At 36.2% G+C, this 18,779-nt stretch overlaps 1 protein-coding gene across 2 annotated transcripts in view; it reads left to right on the top strand.

Annotated features, from left to right (window-relative positions):
- Window positions 1-18,779, top strand: part of PCLO (piccolo presynaptic cytomatrix protein) — a 318,634-nt gene that overhangs the window by 193,772 nt on the left and 106,083 nt on the right. For both annotated transcript variants that reach the window (XM_088523510.1, XM_088523509.1), the window contains 2 exons: window positions 4,914-4,995; window positions 18,365-18,490. In XM_088523510.1, coding sequence (XP_088379636.1) covers window positions 4,914-4,995; window positions 18,365-18,490 — 208 coding nt within the window. The remainder of the gene's footprint in view (window positions 1-4,913; window positions 4,996-18,364; window positions 18,491-18,779) is intronic.

Below are 18,779 nucleotides of genomic sequence, written 5' to 3'. Positions count from 1 at the left end.
GTCCCACAGAGCATATACAATTAAAGCTAATACATAAAGCCCAGTGCAGTGCTTTTGAAGCCAGTCGTGTGCAGCAGAGTGACAATCCCGAACTTCCAGAATTTCCATGAATTTCTTAGAGCCCAGTAGATTACGCTCACGTATTGTCCTATTAATATTAAAATATATTTGTTTCTAAAGCAACTTCTATGGTGCTATTCTTAAATCAAGTTAAATTGCAGCACAGTTTAGGATCTTGATACAGTGATTCTGAACTGCTCACCTGAGAAGGATGAACGCAGTTTACACCTAAGCAGTGCAGTCTAGTGCAGCCCCTTGATTCCTCTCACTGAGCCCCATTGACCCCGACAATTAGTTAATCACTGCTAGTTGTCCAACAGCTTCTGCCAATCACCAGAGATCAAGATTCTTTATGGGATAATTTTTCTGTGAAAATTATTGATATACCCTGAAATAAACTGGCTGTTTCAGATAGGATGGGAAGGAACAGTGGGAGGAGCTGCAAGAGGTCATGGCAAGGAGGTGGACAGTAACAGTGCATTAATGGAAAGATACGTAACCCCTCAGTGAGGAGTTTTAAATGCAAAACTTTCAGTGATCAAATGTGATCTTTTTAAGCCTTACATGAGTAAAAAAAAACTAAACTCATCATAATAGCAATATATTGCCATTAGGGTTCATTTTGGCAACAGTTATTCTAAGCACAAACGAGAAGCCTAGGGCTCTAGAGGCAAAACCTCTCAAAGGTTAATTTCCTGTTCCTAAAGTCTTTTAGGAAAACATAGCTTATCTTGGCTCATTGGCGCATATCGGTTCTCTTGAAACAACATCTAACTCAAGCCCTATTAAGAACAGTTTAGCTTATTTTAAAATGATGAAAAAATGATAGTCCTAGGAAGAGCAATAGGTTTAAAATGGGAAAACAGTCTGTGAATGTGACCTAGATGGCTCCCTGGAACTTTTTGTTCCATGCTTGATAGTTCTATACTGCTTAGGTTTGACTGTTTTCAAATTCTCCAGGAGATTTCATTAAAATTGTAAAAAAAAAAAAAAAAACCTCTTGTGGGGGGAACATTTCATTTTTCATGTTCTGTGGAAATAAGATGACAAATAGGGCATTTCTAAATTTAGTGTAATTGTAAAATTGAAAATTGTCAATGTCTAATCTGCTCTGAGTAAATTGTCAGCAACCCTCTCACTATAAATCAAGAGACTTTTTCCTACAGAACAAAAAAGTTCCTCATCCTTTTAGTCACCTCGCAATACTCAGTTCAGTGCATGGCAGAATGCTTTCATACAGAAAATCAGAGTCCAGTTCTGAAGCACTGGCCACTTACTCTGACTTGTACTGATGGACGGGAACATTGCCTGTGCTTGTTAATTTTTTCACAGATGTTTCTATTTGCAAAGTATCCACATCATCAGGGATCAAGCTGTAGTGAGAACTCTGCATCTCTAGGGCTTCTTGCTCCACACAGAGGGAATGTAGCTGTTCAAAGGGAGAGGATATCTCTGTTAGCCCCTACTGCTCCCTTTCACATGCCAGGGAAGCTGTGACATTTTGAAATTAGGCTAGATACGTTCTACTCCTTCTTCCTAAGGATCCATCCTTTTCTAGTAACATTTTGGCTGAAGACATTATTTCCTAAAGGACCGTAGTCAGTGATAACTACTGATCAGTCCCTATCTTAGAGTCTGCTGGAAGGCAAGGTGCAGCATCTTTTAATAGCAGGGCTTACTGGGATTGTGCTGCTCTGATCCAAAGCCCAGTTTGTTACACGCTTTGCCTGGGACGCTAAAAACAGAATTGCATTTAGTGCATTTTAGTCTATGTGCTTAAAGCCCTGAGGAGACTGACTTTTCTTGACTGTCCTCTCTATAGAGTACTTTATGCTTTTACATATGGTGTCCTTGAAATTTCTTTATCAGACAAAAACGTTCAAGACAGTAAGGGGGGAAAAATGATATTTAAACAGTTTTTCTGTAACAAGAGAAAACCTCTGCAAATGTATGTGCCGTTCACTCCACTCTTCAGAGAGGCTTTAAGCTGACTATTTAAATGAAACATGTGACAGAAGCTTAAGTGCCTGAAGGAAACACTTCATACTTGAATTTTCACTTAACTCACTGTGATGCAAAACCCCGAAGGGCGCGCTGAGTAATGTGCCAAAAAATGTGACCTGAGTTCCATGTGAGCCTAGAACAGCACGTTAGATAGGGACATGCACTGGAGAGTTAAGGTGTGTGTGTGTGTGTGTGTGTGTGTGTGCATGATCAGAAGAGGATGTTGGCAGCCCTGAGCTGCAAGAGTCATTAGTGAAGTTTATTAGGTGTTCCTAGAAAGACGACAAAAGGATTTCCATGGAAGGATGGATTTCAGAAGTCTGTGTTTGGGGCTACTTCAGCCTTGTGACATAACCCTAGGCATGAGGAATGGCGTGTTCTCCATTCCTACATCCTTGAAGATGAAGCTTTGCCCCTTCAGGGGGTCCTGGTTTATGCTGCTGGGTTTTTTGACATGCCTATGAATTTTCAATGGGGTAACAGAATAATCAGGTTGAGGAACCCCTTGGCACATATTCAAGTGAGGAGAATTCATCTTCAGTGAAAGATAAAGAAAGATGCGAGCAAATGAAATCACTGATTGATTTGTGTTCTTCCCTGTTCCAAATATGTTAGTAGATTTCAGATAAATATTCTCATTATTGCTTAAAGTAAAACATCAAAAAATCACTGTCTGTGCTTGCAGGGTATTTACAGCAGTAATTGTTCTTTCCTATTTAGTCTTCTGCCATTTTCAGACACATACTGTTTCAAAGGTAAATGTCTAATGTCATATTCAATTTAAATACTGATTCCCACTAACAATAAAAAATAATAATATGGTACACTGAATGCTAATAAACCTTAGTGCTTTTATTCATAACTTTATGAATCACCAAGATTTATACTTATCATAAAATTCTGAAAGTAAAAGCAATGAGAAACTAATAGACTAAAGTAGTAGACTCTATTTTCTCATATATTTGTCAGCAAATTATATACTGCATGGTGTTGAATATTCTTGGATTATTATTTATTCAAAAAAAATCAATCTTGCTAAAGAAAGATAAGATGGAATAATAAAAACAAATTGTGAATAGAAGTTTATGAGCTGTGATTTACCTTGGTTAAATTGAATTTCTTCCACTGAAATGGATCCCAGTTAAGGGTTTGATCCAATATATTTATACAGTTTCCTTTGAATTTTATTGCTTTGCATTCTTGCTTATTCATTTAATCAAAATGCAATTAGATTACTCTTCCTGTGCAGATTTTTTTTTACAATTTTGTATAAGTTATATGTGACAAAATAGATTATTCTTACCATTAATTTCCACTTATTGATTTTTTGATGGTGTCATTAAAAACATGACAATGTCCTTATGCCTTTATAAGCATAAAAGTCTCATGACACTTTATATGCTTGATAGTATTAGACCTTATATCTTGGTAGAACTCCATGTTAACTCATAAAGTCTGTCTGCTTGCAAGTGCTGATTTGTTCTGGAGCACTTCTGTTCACTACCACATCCACGGTGCCTTTTCAGTCTAAGTTTAATTATGGCTGGTACCAATTTTACTGTGTTATGAGAAGGTTTCAGCTTTGTAGATGCAACATCCTATGCTGAAGCTAATTTATAAGGAAAGATATATCAGCTACTTTGCTTACCCTGGAACTGAGCTAAGCAAGTCACTTGACTTCTCTGTCTCCTCTTCCATTGTCTGTGCTCTCTGCTCTCTGCTAATCCATAAACTCTGTAGAGAGATCCTGAGTTTGAAGTGCTTAGTTCAGGAGGAGTTTAATCCCTTAAGTGCTACTTAAGTAAAAATACTAGTAATGAACACTTGGCAGCAGGCTGCTCATATACTCAACCTGTTGTATATCCGTGGTGATTAATATTGTCCCATTGGCTCCTTGAATTCCCCAATGGGTCTGAGCTGCACAGTCCCTTGAAGACAAGCTCTCTTCTGTCAGTCGGGGTATATTTGCTCAAGCTTGGCAGAGAGGTTATGGATTCTCCTTTCTTTCTGAAAGGCAAAAAAAAAAAAAAAAAAAAAGAAGAAGAAAAAAAGACAGAGTGTGTGATTTATGTGAGGTTTGTTAGTTTTGTAATGAGCTATGAATGTATTTTAGCATGCCATGATCATCTCTGGCAAATGGGTCAATACATGCTACATGTCCTTTTCGGTGCTCATTTCACAGGGAGGATGTAATTTTCCTAGCTGAAAATCTCTGGGGTTTTGTTGTTGTTTTTAATGATTGTTATGGAGCTGCTTCCATCTTGGACATTTTCCAGTATGAGCCTGAGTAAATGTGGCACATTTTCATATCATATATAGTCCTAAAAGTTCTAGACTAGTTCTTTCAAAAGGTCTTTAAAATTTGATGAAAAGAGATGCATTAGAATAGGTGTTTCTCCTGAAACTAGAGCAATAGCTCATAGCTATTTATATTATTCAACTACCATCTTTTTAGGTTACTGTAAAAAAAATTATATAGTTGCACAAGTTATATATAATTTATTTCCTTTCTTGTACATCCTTGTACAATTAATTATTATAATTTATTAATTAATATTAAGAGATGCTAGAGAAGACAGTAACCACCTTCCATTTACCAGGAAATAAAACTGGAACTAAAGCTCTATTCAAAATGGACCTGGTTTTAGGGAAGCAAATATTTGTTTCTCTGCAGAAATAATTTGTAGCCTGACAAATGTGTCTTGAAACTTGGTGAATGTCTGCATCTTGAAGTTGTGGTATTTCCCTGGATGAAACCTATTGTTTGCTTGTTTGCTTGTTGTTCTTAAATAATTTTGCAATTGATCATGTTTTATCTTTTTGTGACACATGTGTTTTGTGTTCCTCAGATAAATGGGAAGCCTCTGCAATACATTTTTCCTCATGCAAGGCTGAAACTACTGAGAGACCCAAAGGATCACACAGTTTCAGGTAAACAACATTCCTCTACTGGACATAAAAATTTTTTTTGCTTGAATCATGCAAATGATTTTCAGTATTAAAAATATGCTATGTGCAACTGGAGATTCAGCACTCATTTTAAATCTTGCTATTTGGTTATAATAGAAAGTAGCAGTGCAGAAAAAGGTCACAACATTAGTTTAAGATTACAAGCTATGTAGACATTAGAAACAGATGGAGAATCTATTGGGTTCATTATATATATCAGTAATCTCTCTTGGTGTTGCTTTTTGTACAACTTTATACTCTCCATATGAGAATTTTCTATTAAATCCAGGGGGGGAATTAGAAAAACTGGAAAGACTTGTGTAGGTTTTAAATATGTACAGAATTGAGATTTGAATTCTTTTTATAAAGCTTCTGGAGCTATACTATACAAGTCTATAGAGGTAGTGAATAAAATATGATCCCCTTTTTTTTCTGTAGTAACAGGGATATTTATCACAAGAGTTTAGATTTAGTCTCCTCTAACAAACACAAATATATGTGTAAGTCTGACTGCTTGCAAAGGAGAAAACCTGTCGGCTGTACTTTTGGGATTGTGCTCTTTCCCATATGTAAAAGAGACTATATTACTAAGGAACTCAAAGCTCTTTAATATGCTGTTTGTCTCCTTTCAGAGGTATGTGTTGTAAACCTGTGTATTTTTGTTGTGAAACAATCAGATTTTCTTTTAACTAGCTTGAGGAATTCTAATAATATATGGCAAATTCTGATTCTGTGAAGAAGTAATTACAGACTGCCAACTTCGGTGTTCCCTCAAGCATTAAGCAGAAAGTGGCATGAACTCACTTGAATTGCTAAATATTGTTTTCACAGGGTTTCTGGCAGTAAAATCTCGATCATTTCCACCTCCAGCATCTACCTCTTATTTAGGATGTTACATCAATTTTATGTACATATTATGGAGTATTTTCTTGCGAGTTAGTGTAACACCCACTGATGATTTCAGGATGCACTAAGAGCCTTTCACCCACACAGCAGAGTTGAAAGAAGCAGTGACTCCCCCAGTTTTGTCAGCTTTTACTGCCCTGGGCCCTTATAGTCCCAACAGCCTAGCGGAGATGTTGTGCCCTGCAGGGTGATGAGTAATGCTTTGATCCTAGTAGCACTCTTGCTGAAAAACAAGGGGAATTATAACCACAAAGCTGTGTATTACTGATGATTTAATGTTGCTGAAGGCCCCGTTCTCCTACTGAGAAGTCACTTACTCTTGTGCAGCGTAACGTGCCTATTTCAAATCCTCTGCTAGCTGGAGCTGCTGGCAACTGTGGCCCTCATACTATGCACCAAGGTAAATAACTCGAAAGAGATGAATGGAAAACCAAGGTATAGTTATCGACTAATGCACTACTCAGCGTGAGATCTCATAGGACTGAACATTCGCTTGGGATCCTGCTAGGGTTTTATAGCCCTTGCTGAATTCCTCGCTGCTGTACCTGTGCAAAATCCGAGCTCTTGTTGGTGTAAGCAAGCTCAGTTATGCATCTTCCAGCTGAATCAAACTTTGGTTTGCAGTCCAGGTACATCCTTGGAGAGCCAAAAAGACTTCCTTCTATATGATGCTTCTTTCCTTACAAATCCAAGAAGTTTCAAATGCAGATTGAATGGAAAAGAGCCAAAGATGGAATAGCTTTCCAAGAAGGAGGAACTGAGGCAGAAGGAATTGCTATATTTCTCACTCCTTGTGCATCTCTGGGGTACCATAACTCCTTGACCTCGTTCCTCCTTCCCTCTCTCTCTTTCAAGGTTTGAAGGATTAAAATACATAGAAACTCTCATTAGATGTGCAATGGTTTCTGCTGAGCCCTCAGCTTTCTAAAGGGTCCTTTCAGGAGCCATATGCATGGGTTTTATTTGTATTTATAAAAATTCAGTTTTTATTAACCAATTATTTTTAAACATAGGCAAACTTAGAAATCTATTGCATGACACAATTTACTTAAATATTGGACAATTAATAAATGTATACATTCTTAAATCACCACAGCTACATCACCGCAACAGTGACACACAAGTAGGAGTATTGAATATTAATCTAGATTACATGGTTAGTTGGGTTGTTTTCCTTCCTTCTTTCCTTCCTTCCTCCCTTCTTTTTTCCTATTTCTCACTCTCCTTCTCCCCTCCCTTTACCTCTCATTCTTCTTCCTCTCTCTTCTTCTTCTCACTTTCTTATCAAAAGTACCAAAGTGAAAATATTGAAATATTATTTCATTTGATTGTTTGCCTTATACATGTCGCATATACAAAGGAGAGTATATGGTGTATATATATATATATATATATATATGTAAATAAATATATTAAAAAAAAAAGATAATGTTTGGAGTCAGATATCCCTAAGACATCAGTCACTCTCCAGATGATGAAAGAGTCTCTATTTCAAGCATCTTTGTTGAAACACTGAAACAGTGTCTTCAGCTGTATCAGATGAGACTCTTTAAACTGTTTTGTTGATTTTTTATAATCCACATGGTCCTTCTACATGGCCACTCTAGCATATGCATGGTCTCAATTATCATCTTAAGATAGACAGAAGAGCGCCTTGTAGGACCATTTCTGCATATAGAAGAACCATTTCTACCGACTATGTGAAATTATCTATGTAGAGTTTGGTTAATTCTACAGCAGGAGCTGCTTGCGAAAGTCTGTGGCAATGCCAGGTTCTCCACTCAGCAAATGAATCAGCACATATTTAGTGTACAAATAGTGTATTTTAGTTGGTCTGTATACTGCAGGAGCTGCCTGTGGAAATCTCCAGAGCGGGGCGCTTGCAGCATTCCTGTTCCAGCTGCTGCTTTACGGTGAAGCTGCCAAGCAGTTTAGTCCATCACTTTGTTTCAGTCAGTCCATCTGAGCAGAGACTGGCCAGGGAGTTCTTGGGCCAATCTGGGCATTAATGATTAAGTATACTGGGCATGCAAATAGTCACAGGCCTGATACCCAACTGTACTACGACTCTTAACTCCAGGAGAAACTTGAATTTCATCCTTATATCACCATTATAACTTAAATTCCATTGAACTTTCACCATATTCACCGAAGTGGAGGTTACTTCCTGATTAGGTATCCTGAAAATGTCATGTTTTGAATATCAATAATAAACATAGTCCCAATTCCTTTAAAATTCATATTCTACACATAGGCATTCTGTTTATTTGGTTCTGTGCTTAATGAAAACTGGCTCCAAGATACAGATGCCTTGCTGCATAGTTTTGTATAATCTGCATAATCTGGACTTTTGCACACAAAAGCATTTACCAGCAATTTTAGCATGTGAATGAAGTGTTTAAGGAATGAGGAACTGAGCCAAAATTGTGATGATAACAGAATAGTAGCTGTGAATGAAAAAAAATAAATATAGGCTTGCTATCTAGCCTCTCTCGAGGCTTTTTTTTCCCTTCAGCAAAATGTCATTATCCAGAACTCACCACTCTGCTTTTCATGATATGCAGCATCACCATCCTTAAGCAATCCTGACAGTTATGAAGGAGCTGCCAAGGGTTTTCTCAGCAAAGATTCATTAATAATTTACATTTTCTTAAAAATAGAATTGGCATCATGATTCTGCTCAGGTGCCAAAGCAATGATGATAGCGATCAGTGAATTTGATAATGTAGCAATATCTAGTGCTGTAGCAACTCTGTTTTCAGTGAGAATCTCTTGGTTTTTTTTTTTGGATTCTTCAGCCCAACCAGCATAAGCACGGTTTTATTCTGCCAGCATTTTCTCTTCTTGTTTTTAACAAGGCATAGTTATATTTGAAAAAGGAGGACATGGCTATTTAAGACAACAAAAACCTTGGCAATACCTGTTAGAAATGTTTCAGAGAAGAATGCACATTGTCCTCTTCCTGAGCAGACCTGTTAAGACATGCCAAAAGAAAATCCAACAAAGTAGACAGAACTTGGTGTCCCTGTTGGTACCTAGGGACCCAAATCTCTTAGATTGAGAGCATCATAAATCAAAGGTAATTCTTGTTGCTTTGCCTCCCTTGGGACTGGATCACAAGTAACTCTACCCTTTCCAAATGTAGGAAGGATATTTTGTGTGTTCAGATTGCAAAATGTCCCTATAAGCTGCCTGCCTGTCTGTGCTATGGAACCTCCTCTCCAAATGCTGCTGCTGCAGGAGAGGAGGAGACAGGGAGGCAATTCAGGAAAGGCTGTGACATTCATAAGGTAAAGAGAAGTATCAGAGTCTGGGTTGAACTGAGTGTCCCTGATCTTCACTTTAGCAGTGATGCCATTGAAACCACTAAGAGGATGGCAGGGTAGCTGTAAGTGTGCGTGCATGTCAGAGATGCCTCATGCTCTCCACAGGGGTATTGATTCCTGCATCCAGTGTCACTCATCAGCATGCCAACTCATGGGGCACTTATTCAGGGAGAAATTAAGAGAGTTACAGGGGTTTTCTTTTGTCAAGCCCACACAAGCGTAGCCTCAAATACATACTTAAATAACCAAATAAATATTTTCATCACTGATGTGATGAAAATGTTCCTCATGGGTTGATAAGGGTAAGATACATGTTGTCACTCAGCATCACTGTGTCTCATCACCACATCAAGCTAACTGAGGTGCAGCATTTGTCAAGTAAAATCTGTGCTTTTCTTTATCCATTTCTGATTTTTTTTTCAGTTTAATATTGTTGACAGGGATGTTAATTAATATAATGTGGAAGAACTAGTTTTTCTTTGGTTTCCTTTGCAATAGAAGCAACCAGACTTCATTACTGAAGGACATCAGTTTAAAACAAATTTAGATGACAAGTGATAAGTTACAAAAACTAATCTCATTCAATAGTGACTGGTTTCTTCAGGGTAGGGCATGCCAAACGAACTGAAGGTGTCAGCATGTGTTTAAGTGGATAGTTCCCTATTTCCAAACCAAAGGTAGCATGCATCCACAGATTGAATGGTTAAAAGAAATAAACTGTCAAAGGGCCACATAAAAATTCCAGTGGGACAGTCTGAACAGCTGCTCTGTGATACCCCTTCTGGGAATAAGCAATGAACTCTGTCTATGCTGTTGTCAGTTTAGGATTTTTATCCAAACAACAAAGAAAAAGTTAATTTTAGTTTAGCAACAGAGGAACTGCAATTCTTTTTCTTTTTTTTTAATCTATGTACATATTATAAGACTTTGATTGAATTATACACTAGAGAGATGGTCTAAATATTATCTTTCTCTTTGAGAAAAGAAGAAAAATTCATAGAAGTTTGGTTTCTTTGTTTTTTTTTTTGACATAAATGCATAAAAAATAATTTTATTATGTAAGAAGCATGTTTTACAGTTTCTTGTTCCACAAATTCTTCCTCATTTATGAGGAATCCTTTTGCACAGGAAAGCTATTTGGCAAGACAGTCTTCTGATTTTCCTTCAAAATGAATTATCTAGCCTGCAGAGGCTTTGCTAGCAATAAGTGCAGGCAATATCGTGTTTCCTTCAGATTCCTCAAAATACTGAGCAAGAACCGTGAATTTTCCCTAAGGCCTGCATTCTCTCCAGAGGGTCTCCTGTCCCAGAGGGAGTGATAAGAGTGAAGCAACTTCTATTTAATAATTTCAAAACACCTCTGCACAAATAGCATATCTTACTCTGATCTAAGATATATAAACTCTTTGATTAATTGCCTAAATAAAAACCTAACTGCAGTTTTATATGAATATAATAGCAGGACACTTTGTAATATCTGTAATGACAGGTCAGCACACAAATCTGTTGTTAATGGAATTAAATTCTTAGGCCTTACTCAGTATTTTCTTAGCAAAATATAGATAGCTTCAAAAGCTGTAGTTCTGCTTGCAAAATAGTGATATATAACCAGAAGTTCAAGCTTTGTTACAAAAGTTAAGATACTTTATAACTAATAGGGAAAATCATCACACTCACCTAGGACTGCAATACTATTTGCGCTGTATCAACACGTTGCTAATAAACTATATTTGTAACATACCATCTAACCTGTCATACACCAGCTAAGCGTTGTTGTTGTAAATCCTTTTCTTGTGCTGCTGTTGTTGCCTTATGCTATGCTTATGCTGTGTGGGAAACACCACTAAAATCGATTCAGCTTTACCCCTCACTGAGAAGGACATTAGCAAAAAGCTTGAGCTCTTAGCAACTACCATAGCATTAAAAATGTCACAAAGATAGATTTTTTTACAGTAAAATCATAATGCTCGGTTGACACATTGGCTGACAACTTGTCTTTTATGGTACATTCATTCCTAAGTATCTTTCAAGTTTTGTAGATCTCAGCTGAAATTATTGTCTTGCAGTAAGCCAAAAGAGTCTCCTAGCTTTAGGCATTTTCTTGCATTATCTATTTTTTTCCTGGAGTTGGGATGTTACAGTATGGATGAACAGGCAAACAGATGAGTTTAAAAAAAAAAAAAATCTGGTTGAATAGCTGTGCTTAGAGGGACCTTTCCCAAATTTATTAAATATAAGAAGTCTTATTAAGTCATCTAGGTCTATGTTTATTTAGCCCTTTATCCTTTCTCTGACAGAAGATACCTAAGAAATTAAGGACAGAGTAAACATAATGCAATATTCTCCTAGCTTCCAACATTCTGTTATTCAGTTATTTTGGAAGGCAGAGTTTTTTTGTCTCTTTTTGTTTGTTTGTTTTTGTATTTAACAGGGAGTTAAAGGCTTTAATTATGCATTATAATATAGATAACACATGCATATGTGCATATTATTTATTACATCATATTTACATTAAATCTATTGCTGTTTCTTAAATATCAAAGCTGATGAGGACATGAGAAGTCAAAACTAGCATTTGAACAGTGAGTATCAGATATCAGCCAATAGTGTCTACTATCAATAAACACAGATGAAGTCTAAATGCTTACTGCTTTGCACAGGTTTAAAGCTGCAGTCCAACACAGAGATCAATATAGCAGTCCTGCTCTGATGTGACAGAGACCATCTGAAAAAGAGAGGCCTGCATCTCATTTTTAAGTGCAAGTGATAAGTGCTCCACGCTACTAATTTGTAAAGCACTTTATGATCCTTCAAGATGATATCCACTGTGCAGATCAGCATGGAACAGACTCTCAGTTGATATAAAACAATACTGCTTTATTAAAACAAACAGTGTTTCTGAATTTTAGCAGCTGAGGATTTGGCCTCATGTATATTTTATGGTTTAACTGTGAATGGCCAGAATTGGAATAGTTGAAGTTGTTTCCTAGAAACATGATTAAGCCCATTCATTTAAACTAATTTACTTTAGAAAGCAATAAAACAATTACACTGAGCACATTGTTGAAGACTTTGTACCTATCTAGACAGTCAATGTTTGATTTGGATCATCGTATTATATATTGCACTGAATTACATAGCAAAAATAAAGAAAACAAAAGTTTATACCAGATTGGATTATACAAATTACATTTTCCTATTGCTTTTCAAGTGCCTCATCTAACATATTTTGTCTGCATTGTCAGGTTTTTCGCACTGTTCTCCAGATTTGCCAGACTCCTTTATCACAACTATGATAGCTAAGCAAATAGTTTGTTTTTCTTCAGAGGGCATGCAAGTCTGAACTCTCCAAAGAGAAGTCATTGCTGGTTTTAATATGGCCAGCAATTGTTCGGCATGGAACAGTAGAACATGGTGTAAAATCATTCCCATAGATAAGGGCCTACAAGAACTCTATCACCTGATCTAGATAAGGCTGGAAAAGGAATGGGGAGATAATGGATAGCAAGAAAGGAAGATATGTTCTGTCTCTGTTCTCAGCCAAAAAGAATTGGAAAACTTTGTGTTGTTTGGTTTAATTGATATGCTCTCAATGCTATAGTATGGTATTTTCACACATGGTGAAATTCTTTATACTTGATGCTTTTTCCCCCCATTTTTTTTTTACCATTGTGTTTTTTCCTAATTAGTCCATTGGACTTTGCCTTCAGAAAGTCACCCTATTCTTTTTTTTTTTTTTCTTTTTCCTCTCTCTCTGATTCAGGTTCATACTATTCAGTTCAAAGTATTGTTAAAAAGTGCTATAAAACACTGGGTATTTTTCTCTCCTCAGTCTGCACTTTGAGGTTTAGACAAATCTTCCATTTCACTTTACTCAGAGATTTGTGCCATAGTCCTCATATATATATTGCAGTTCAATTCCACTTCATTTTTCTTCCATTCTGCTTCCTTAAGATTTCAGTTTTATATGCATAATATAATAACCAAAAGTGTTAAGCAGACCATGGGCTTCCAGAAATAACCAGTGATTTTCAACTTCCGTATTTACAAGTGTGCTCCTAAGCACTAGAAATTCAAATACATAACTCTCTAATTCTCAGAAAATCTAACATCTAGAATTCTATTAAAAATTCTTCAGCTGCTGCTACAAGGACCATATTTCTGTTAATTATTTGCAGTTTCCTATGCCAATTCACACAAACGTAGATGTGATGACTGAAAATCTGTCACACATTCTAATTGCTTCTTTCTTTTCATTGCCCATCTAATAAGGCAGAGAATTCATTTTATATTTCGAAAATGTAGCCCCAAGTTAGTATATGAGCAATGCTTTCACAGAACTTCTACATCCTACACCTGCATTCTCAAACCAACATCAAAGATGATAGATGCGACTTGCTTACCAATATCGATCCCCGCATTCTGTGCTGGAACTCTGCTTATTTTTATATGAGAAAATATCCCTGTAAGCAATCTTTTTACACTGCGTAAATGTAGGAATTCTCTGGTCTTATATTCTTAAGCATTATTTTATGTAATACATTACAGACATTTATTTGGTAAGGAAGTCTGATCACTGTTCAGATGCTGCAATAGTTTCGGGAAATCTAGGCTATTTATTTTCTAATGGTTGTAGTAGAGCTCTCTATCTAGTAGTAAAAAAGGTTAGGAGGTAGTGAACTTCCCTGTGAACAGAGGAATTCTGACTGGCAATAACATGATCCTAATCTTCATAATGATTCAAAAAGACCAAATCCTAATTGCAAATCTCAGGTTATGGTCAGCTTGCTCCAGCAAAACAAATTATTGTATGTCAACTGACTCATGTTGCTAGTCTTTCTACAGTGTTTCTCTCAAAACAAACTATTTGCACTTATCAGACTTTTGAAACCTTTAAAGTCTGTATGTTTGTATTTTTAGCTGTATAAAGTAGTGACTGACAAGCTAATGGTGAGGATTTACTGTGCATGTTTGTTTACCAAATTATAAAACAAGTTCAGTTGCATTTGATATGTCTTGTTAGATTTCAGCAGCTTAAAGCTTCAGCTGAGATTAGATAGAAGAGTAGAATCACAGCCTTGAGAGATCAGTAAAAACGGTTTTAATTAATTAGCAGCTCTCTAGCTTTGAGGCATCCTAAAAAGGATTGTATCTTAAAGTGTAAAATTCTTTTTGAATAGATGTTTTCCTGAATATATTTTTCACAGAAATCAATAATCAGAGTTCAGAAAAGTGTCCGCTCTCATTTAAAACAGAGGGATTCACTTTCTGACAGTTACCTGGTCCAATGCCTAAGAAAATAGTAGTTCATTAACCTGAAAATCCAAATTGAAAGATAAATGCCTGGATATATCAAAGCAGTCAGAGATGGACATTTAGACTCAAAGGTTTTAAAAAAAAATGTATTAAAAGAAAAAAAAAGTGAGAAAAAGAGATCTAAGAATCTAAGAAACAAAAGGATTGATGATAGTTTTAAGCTGCCCACAATCCATGTGATAAATTGAGCAATATCATTGAAAATAGAGGTAGTAAGCTCAATATTTTCAGTAGATACAGTATCCATAAACAAGTTTGAAATCCCATCACATGAGAAAATACAGCAACATCCAAGCAATATTTCTTTGTCAACCAGAGAACACTTAATACACCCTGGACAAAAAGTAACTTTTTCATTCTAACTCTCAGGAATTGAACCTTTGATTTAAAACTTTTGTTATTTATTGTATTTTATTTTTATTTTTTTTTTATTTTTATTATATTTATTATATATTTTTCTTATACTACATTTTCACAACACAATAGTAACAAAATGTAATTTTCTAATTTTGTGCAAACAGATCAAAGTAAATGGAATTTCCTTTGGCTTGACTAGCAATAGGAGAGCACGCATATACACACAGATGCACATACACACACACCACGTGTTCCTTTAGTATGCATCCTACTAAATACATAACGTCACTCATGAATTTGATATCAAAGTTTAGAATATAAAACCAAAATCCTTTTCAAGTTCTTTAAAGGATTTTGTTATCAATTATGTGTCTAAAAGCCTTAGATTTGGAGGAAAATATATATATGTATACATATCAGCCATTATTTTTAAATCTATCTGGTAATTCAAGTGTCAGGAGCACCTACTTATATGGCAAACCAGCTCTTTTCTGCCAGAATTAAAATCCTGAGTAAAACACCGAGCTGCTAGAATAGTGTGTCATGAGAAAACTGTGAACCTGAACTCTGAACCTGTAGACTTATCCCAACATGATGAAAAGAGTCCAGTCCTAGTGATGTATTGAAAAGTCTGTATGTTGGCCACGTGGGCTAAGTTGTATGTATGCATGTACTAAAAGTACAATGTATTTGAACTTACTGAACTTTAGGGTTCAGTATGTTGATGAGAAGTGCTTTATCAGAAGTCCTCCAATAAATGTGAAGAGTGGTGAAATCCTAAGTCTTGAGAAATTCAAATGCCTCTGAATGGGCACACATTCTCTTCCTGTATTATGGTGTTCATCTTTTAAAAACTGTAGCTTTCTAATTCTGTATAAGGCATTTAAAACTTCCATTTCTTTCCCTATAGGATTAGGAAAAAGCAAGCAAGCAAGCAAGCAGACACAGAAACAACCATTTCACAGGTTATTTTCACTGAAATAACTAATTTAAAATAACTATGCAGTTTGTTTCCATCACACTGAAAAATATAATTTCTGCTCCTAAGCAGAAATAACCCTGAGATTACCCATAGCACAGTCCCAGAGCCTGTTATAGCTCTTGTTTTAAACACAGCATCTTTTCTATCTGTCAGATCACTGGCTTTAAAAACTAGCCACCAACCAGTAATATGTTCTGTTGGGCAATTATCATCCACATAGGGTTTATAATTAAAGGAATATTAACTACCATGATGGAGGTATCCTGTAGCAAAAATTTAATTATATCCCCCATGCCTGTAATTAGCGTGTGTATTTAGGTGATGTTGTTTTATGCTGATTATGTCAGTCCATTTACATGTTTATTTTAGAGGATCCTCTTTGTATGGAAATATTGGTTAAAAAAGGGACAGACATTTGTTCATTTTCTGTATCTAAAAAGAGGCTGGAAAACAGTTTTACAAGAGACTAGCTCTAATAAAGATGTTGATCAGGCATTCAAATTGCAACTTGAAGGCATGCCTGTGGGGGGAAATTGGCTGCAAGTTTTAGCAAAGCAAGTCCAAAGAATTCATTAGGTAATTTCATTACATCATCTCAGTACTTACAGCTCATATTAAGGATTTTCATATCTGCCTGCACAACATTTCATAAAGACTTTTTGAACTGTCAAGGTTAAACTTTAATAAATAAATAAATAAACAAATTTAGAGGAAATACTTGCTATATTAAATCCAAATCAGAGTGTAGTTGTAACATACACAGTTTTAGCTTATGTTGTCACAGACTTTGAATTTACACATTCCCTAAATGTATTATCTGTTTTGTATTAAAGTCAAATATTACTTCACGAGTAAAAAAAAAAAAAAAAAAAAAAAAAATCAAATCTGATATGGATTTACATGACAAACCTGAAGCTTGTCTCTGATTTGTATAGAAATATAACCCAGGTATAAATTATTTTCAACACATGTGCAAAGCACTACAACCTGTACTCATCATAGTACCATACCAAAATATTTTTCCCAGGTTAGACACTATAGCGCATAAACAGTATGAAATTTGGTCTGCTGAGGATCTCAACCTACAGTACTTAAACCTCTAAGTTTCCCAGACCATTTATCATCAAGTACCCCTCAGCCATCTCATGGATTATTTCCAGGATATTTACCCTCAAGTCTTTTCCTTGGCCTTCAGACCACAATAAAATCATCCACGAGGCTCAGGATATCTCACCACATACCACCCCCCTGTGACTCCCAGGTGCTCCTCCTCACACTGAATCCTCACCCAAATGAGTTAAAGTAGCTCTCAAAACCAAATTCTGATGGAAGGCATCTCCTCCACAAAGGGTTTTAACCTCTACAAGGTGCCTACAGCCCCCATGGTGATCACTTTATGTTTGAGCATCTGGCAGATTCCAGCCAATGCATAGTGCTTGATTTATATAATGCTACATTATCTCAGTGCATCATATATACCTATGCACACTAACTTCTTTAGTCAGAGTCCACACTAAGCAATGAAACAGAAAAGACAGACAAAAAAATCAGTGTACTATATGCATGTAATCAATTATAGGAGACTAAAGATAAAACTGTAGACTGAAATCAGTGCAAGAAAGATTACTGCTCCAAAGAAACTGGGCCAGAAACTCACTGTGACTCTCTTACTTCTAAAGAAAACTCAGAACTGATATCTCAGAATACTAATAGCATTCCCAGGAAAAGCCTTACTCTAAAAAGATGCAAATTTTTAAAGAGATTGTGCCATGAGCTCCCTATAGCTGATTAGTGAAATCACTCATCAGGATTAGGTTAGATGGAATGAAAAATTCGTGATGCCTAAGGTTAGCTGAATGAGACTATTTTGTAACCTTTTGTTTTCATTCTCAGTTTTCTATAAACAACGGATATCAGTGATACCATTCCCTTCCTAATCAAACTGATTTTAAAGTTTTCATCTTTGTATTTTTTTTAAGAAGAGAGAAAATATCTTTGATTTGATGTTGAATTACACAGAATTATTGTAGGCTTTTTTTATTCTGATGATTTCTATGTCCTGTATTGAAAAGATGTCAATTAAAAGGAAATATTTAAGAAAAAGTGAACTGAATACTCCTATCAAAGGTAAGTCCTGGAGGACGTATCAGGTGGGACTGCAGTTACTTGAGCAAATGATTCCTTACCTGTTTATTTATTTATTTATTTTCCCTGCGGATTCAAAAGCTTATGGAACTGGGAAGTTCCCTCTCTTGCTAGCCTAGCAGCATTTCTTTCCTTTCTCCAGGAGAAATTCTGCAGTTTTGAAGATATTCAGCTTGGTGCAATAACCTTAAGCTTCCAAACACAGCCAGGTAGTCCTAATGACATCCTTCTGTAACCTCTGATGACTTCCTTTTCTTCCCAGGGAAATATTCATTGTTTTATCTATCTATTCACAGTTGTCTGTTTCTTTTGATCACAGGAAATGGGATGGGAATCCGAGTTGTAGGGGGGAAAGAAATCCCAGGAAGTAGTGGAGAAGTTGGAGCTTACATTGCCAAGATCTTGCCTGGGGGTAATGCAGAGCAGACGGGAAAGCTGATAGAAGGTAAGCTGAAGCTATTATCAAAAGAAAAAAAAAGGCGAGAGTTGAGATTACAATAAAATTATTTATAAAATACATTCTCTCCTGCTTGACTGGCACAGTCTTACATAATAAAGGAAGAGCACCTGACAGCCCACCCTAAACCTCCAGTGAGTCGTAGTTCAGCAAAGGACTGATAGGAGGCCAGCCCTGTTATGATTTCTATAGACAGAGGGAATTGCCATTGTGAGCAGCATTATGTCATGTCTTTCTTAATCTGCAACATACTGTCTGTACTGGTTAAAATGAAACG

This window comes from Tinamus guttatus, unplaced genomic scaffold, assembly GCF_059628265.1.
Source record: "Tinamus guttatus ecotype Peru unplaced genomic scaffold, ASM5962826v1 Tinamus_guttatus_pri_ptg000193l, whole genome shotgun sequence".
NCBI classification, from domain to species: Eukaryota; Metazoa; Chordata; class Aves; order Tinamiformes; family Tinamidae; genus Tinamus; species Tinamus guttatus.
The sequence above is the reverse complement of the archived record's forward strand: the minus strand, read 5'-3'. Positions and strand labels throughout refer to the sequence as shown.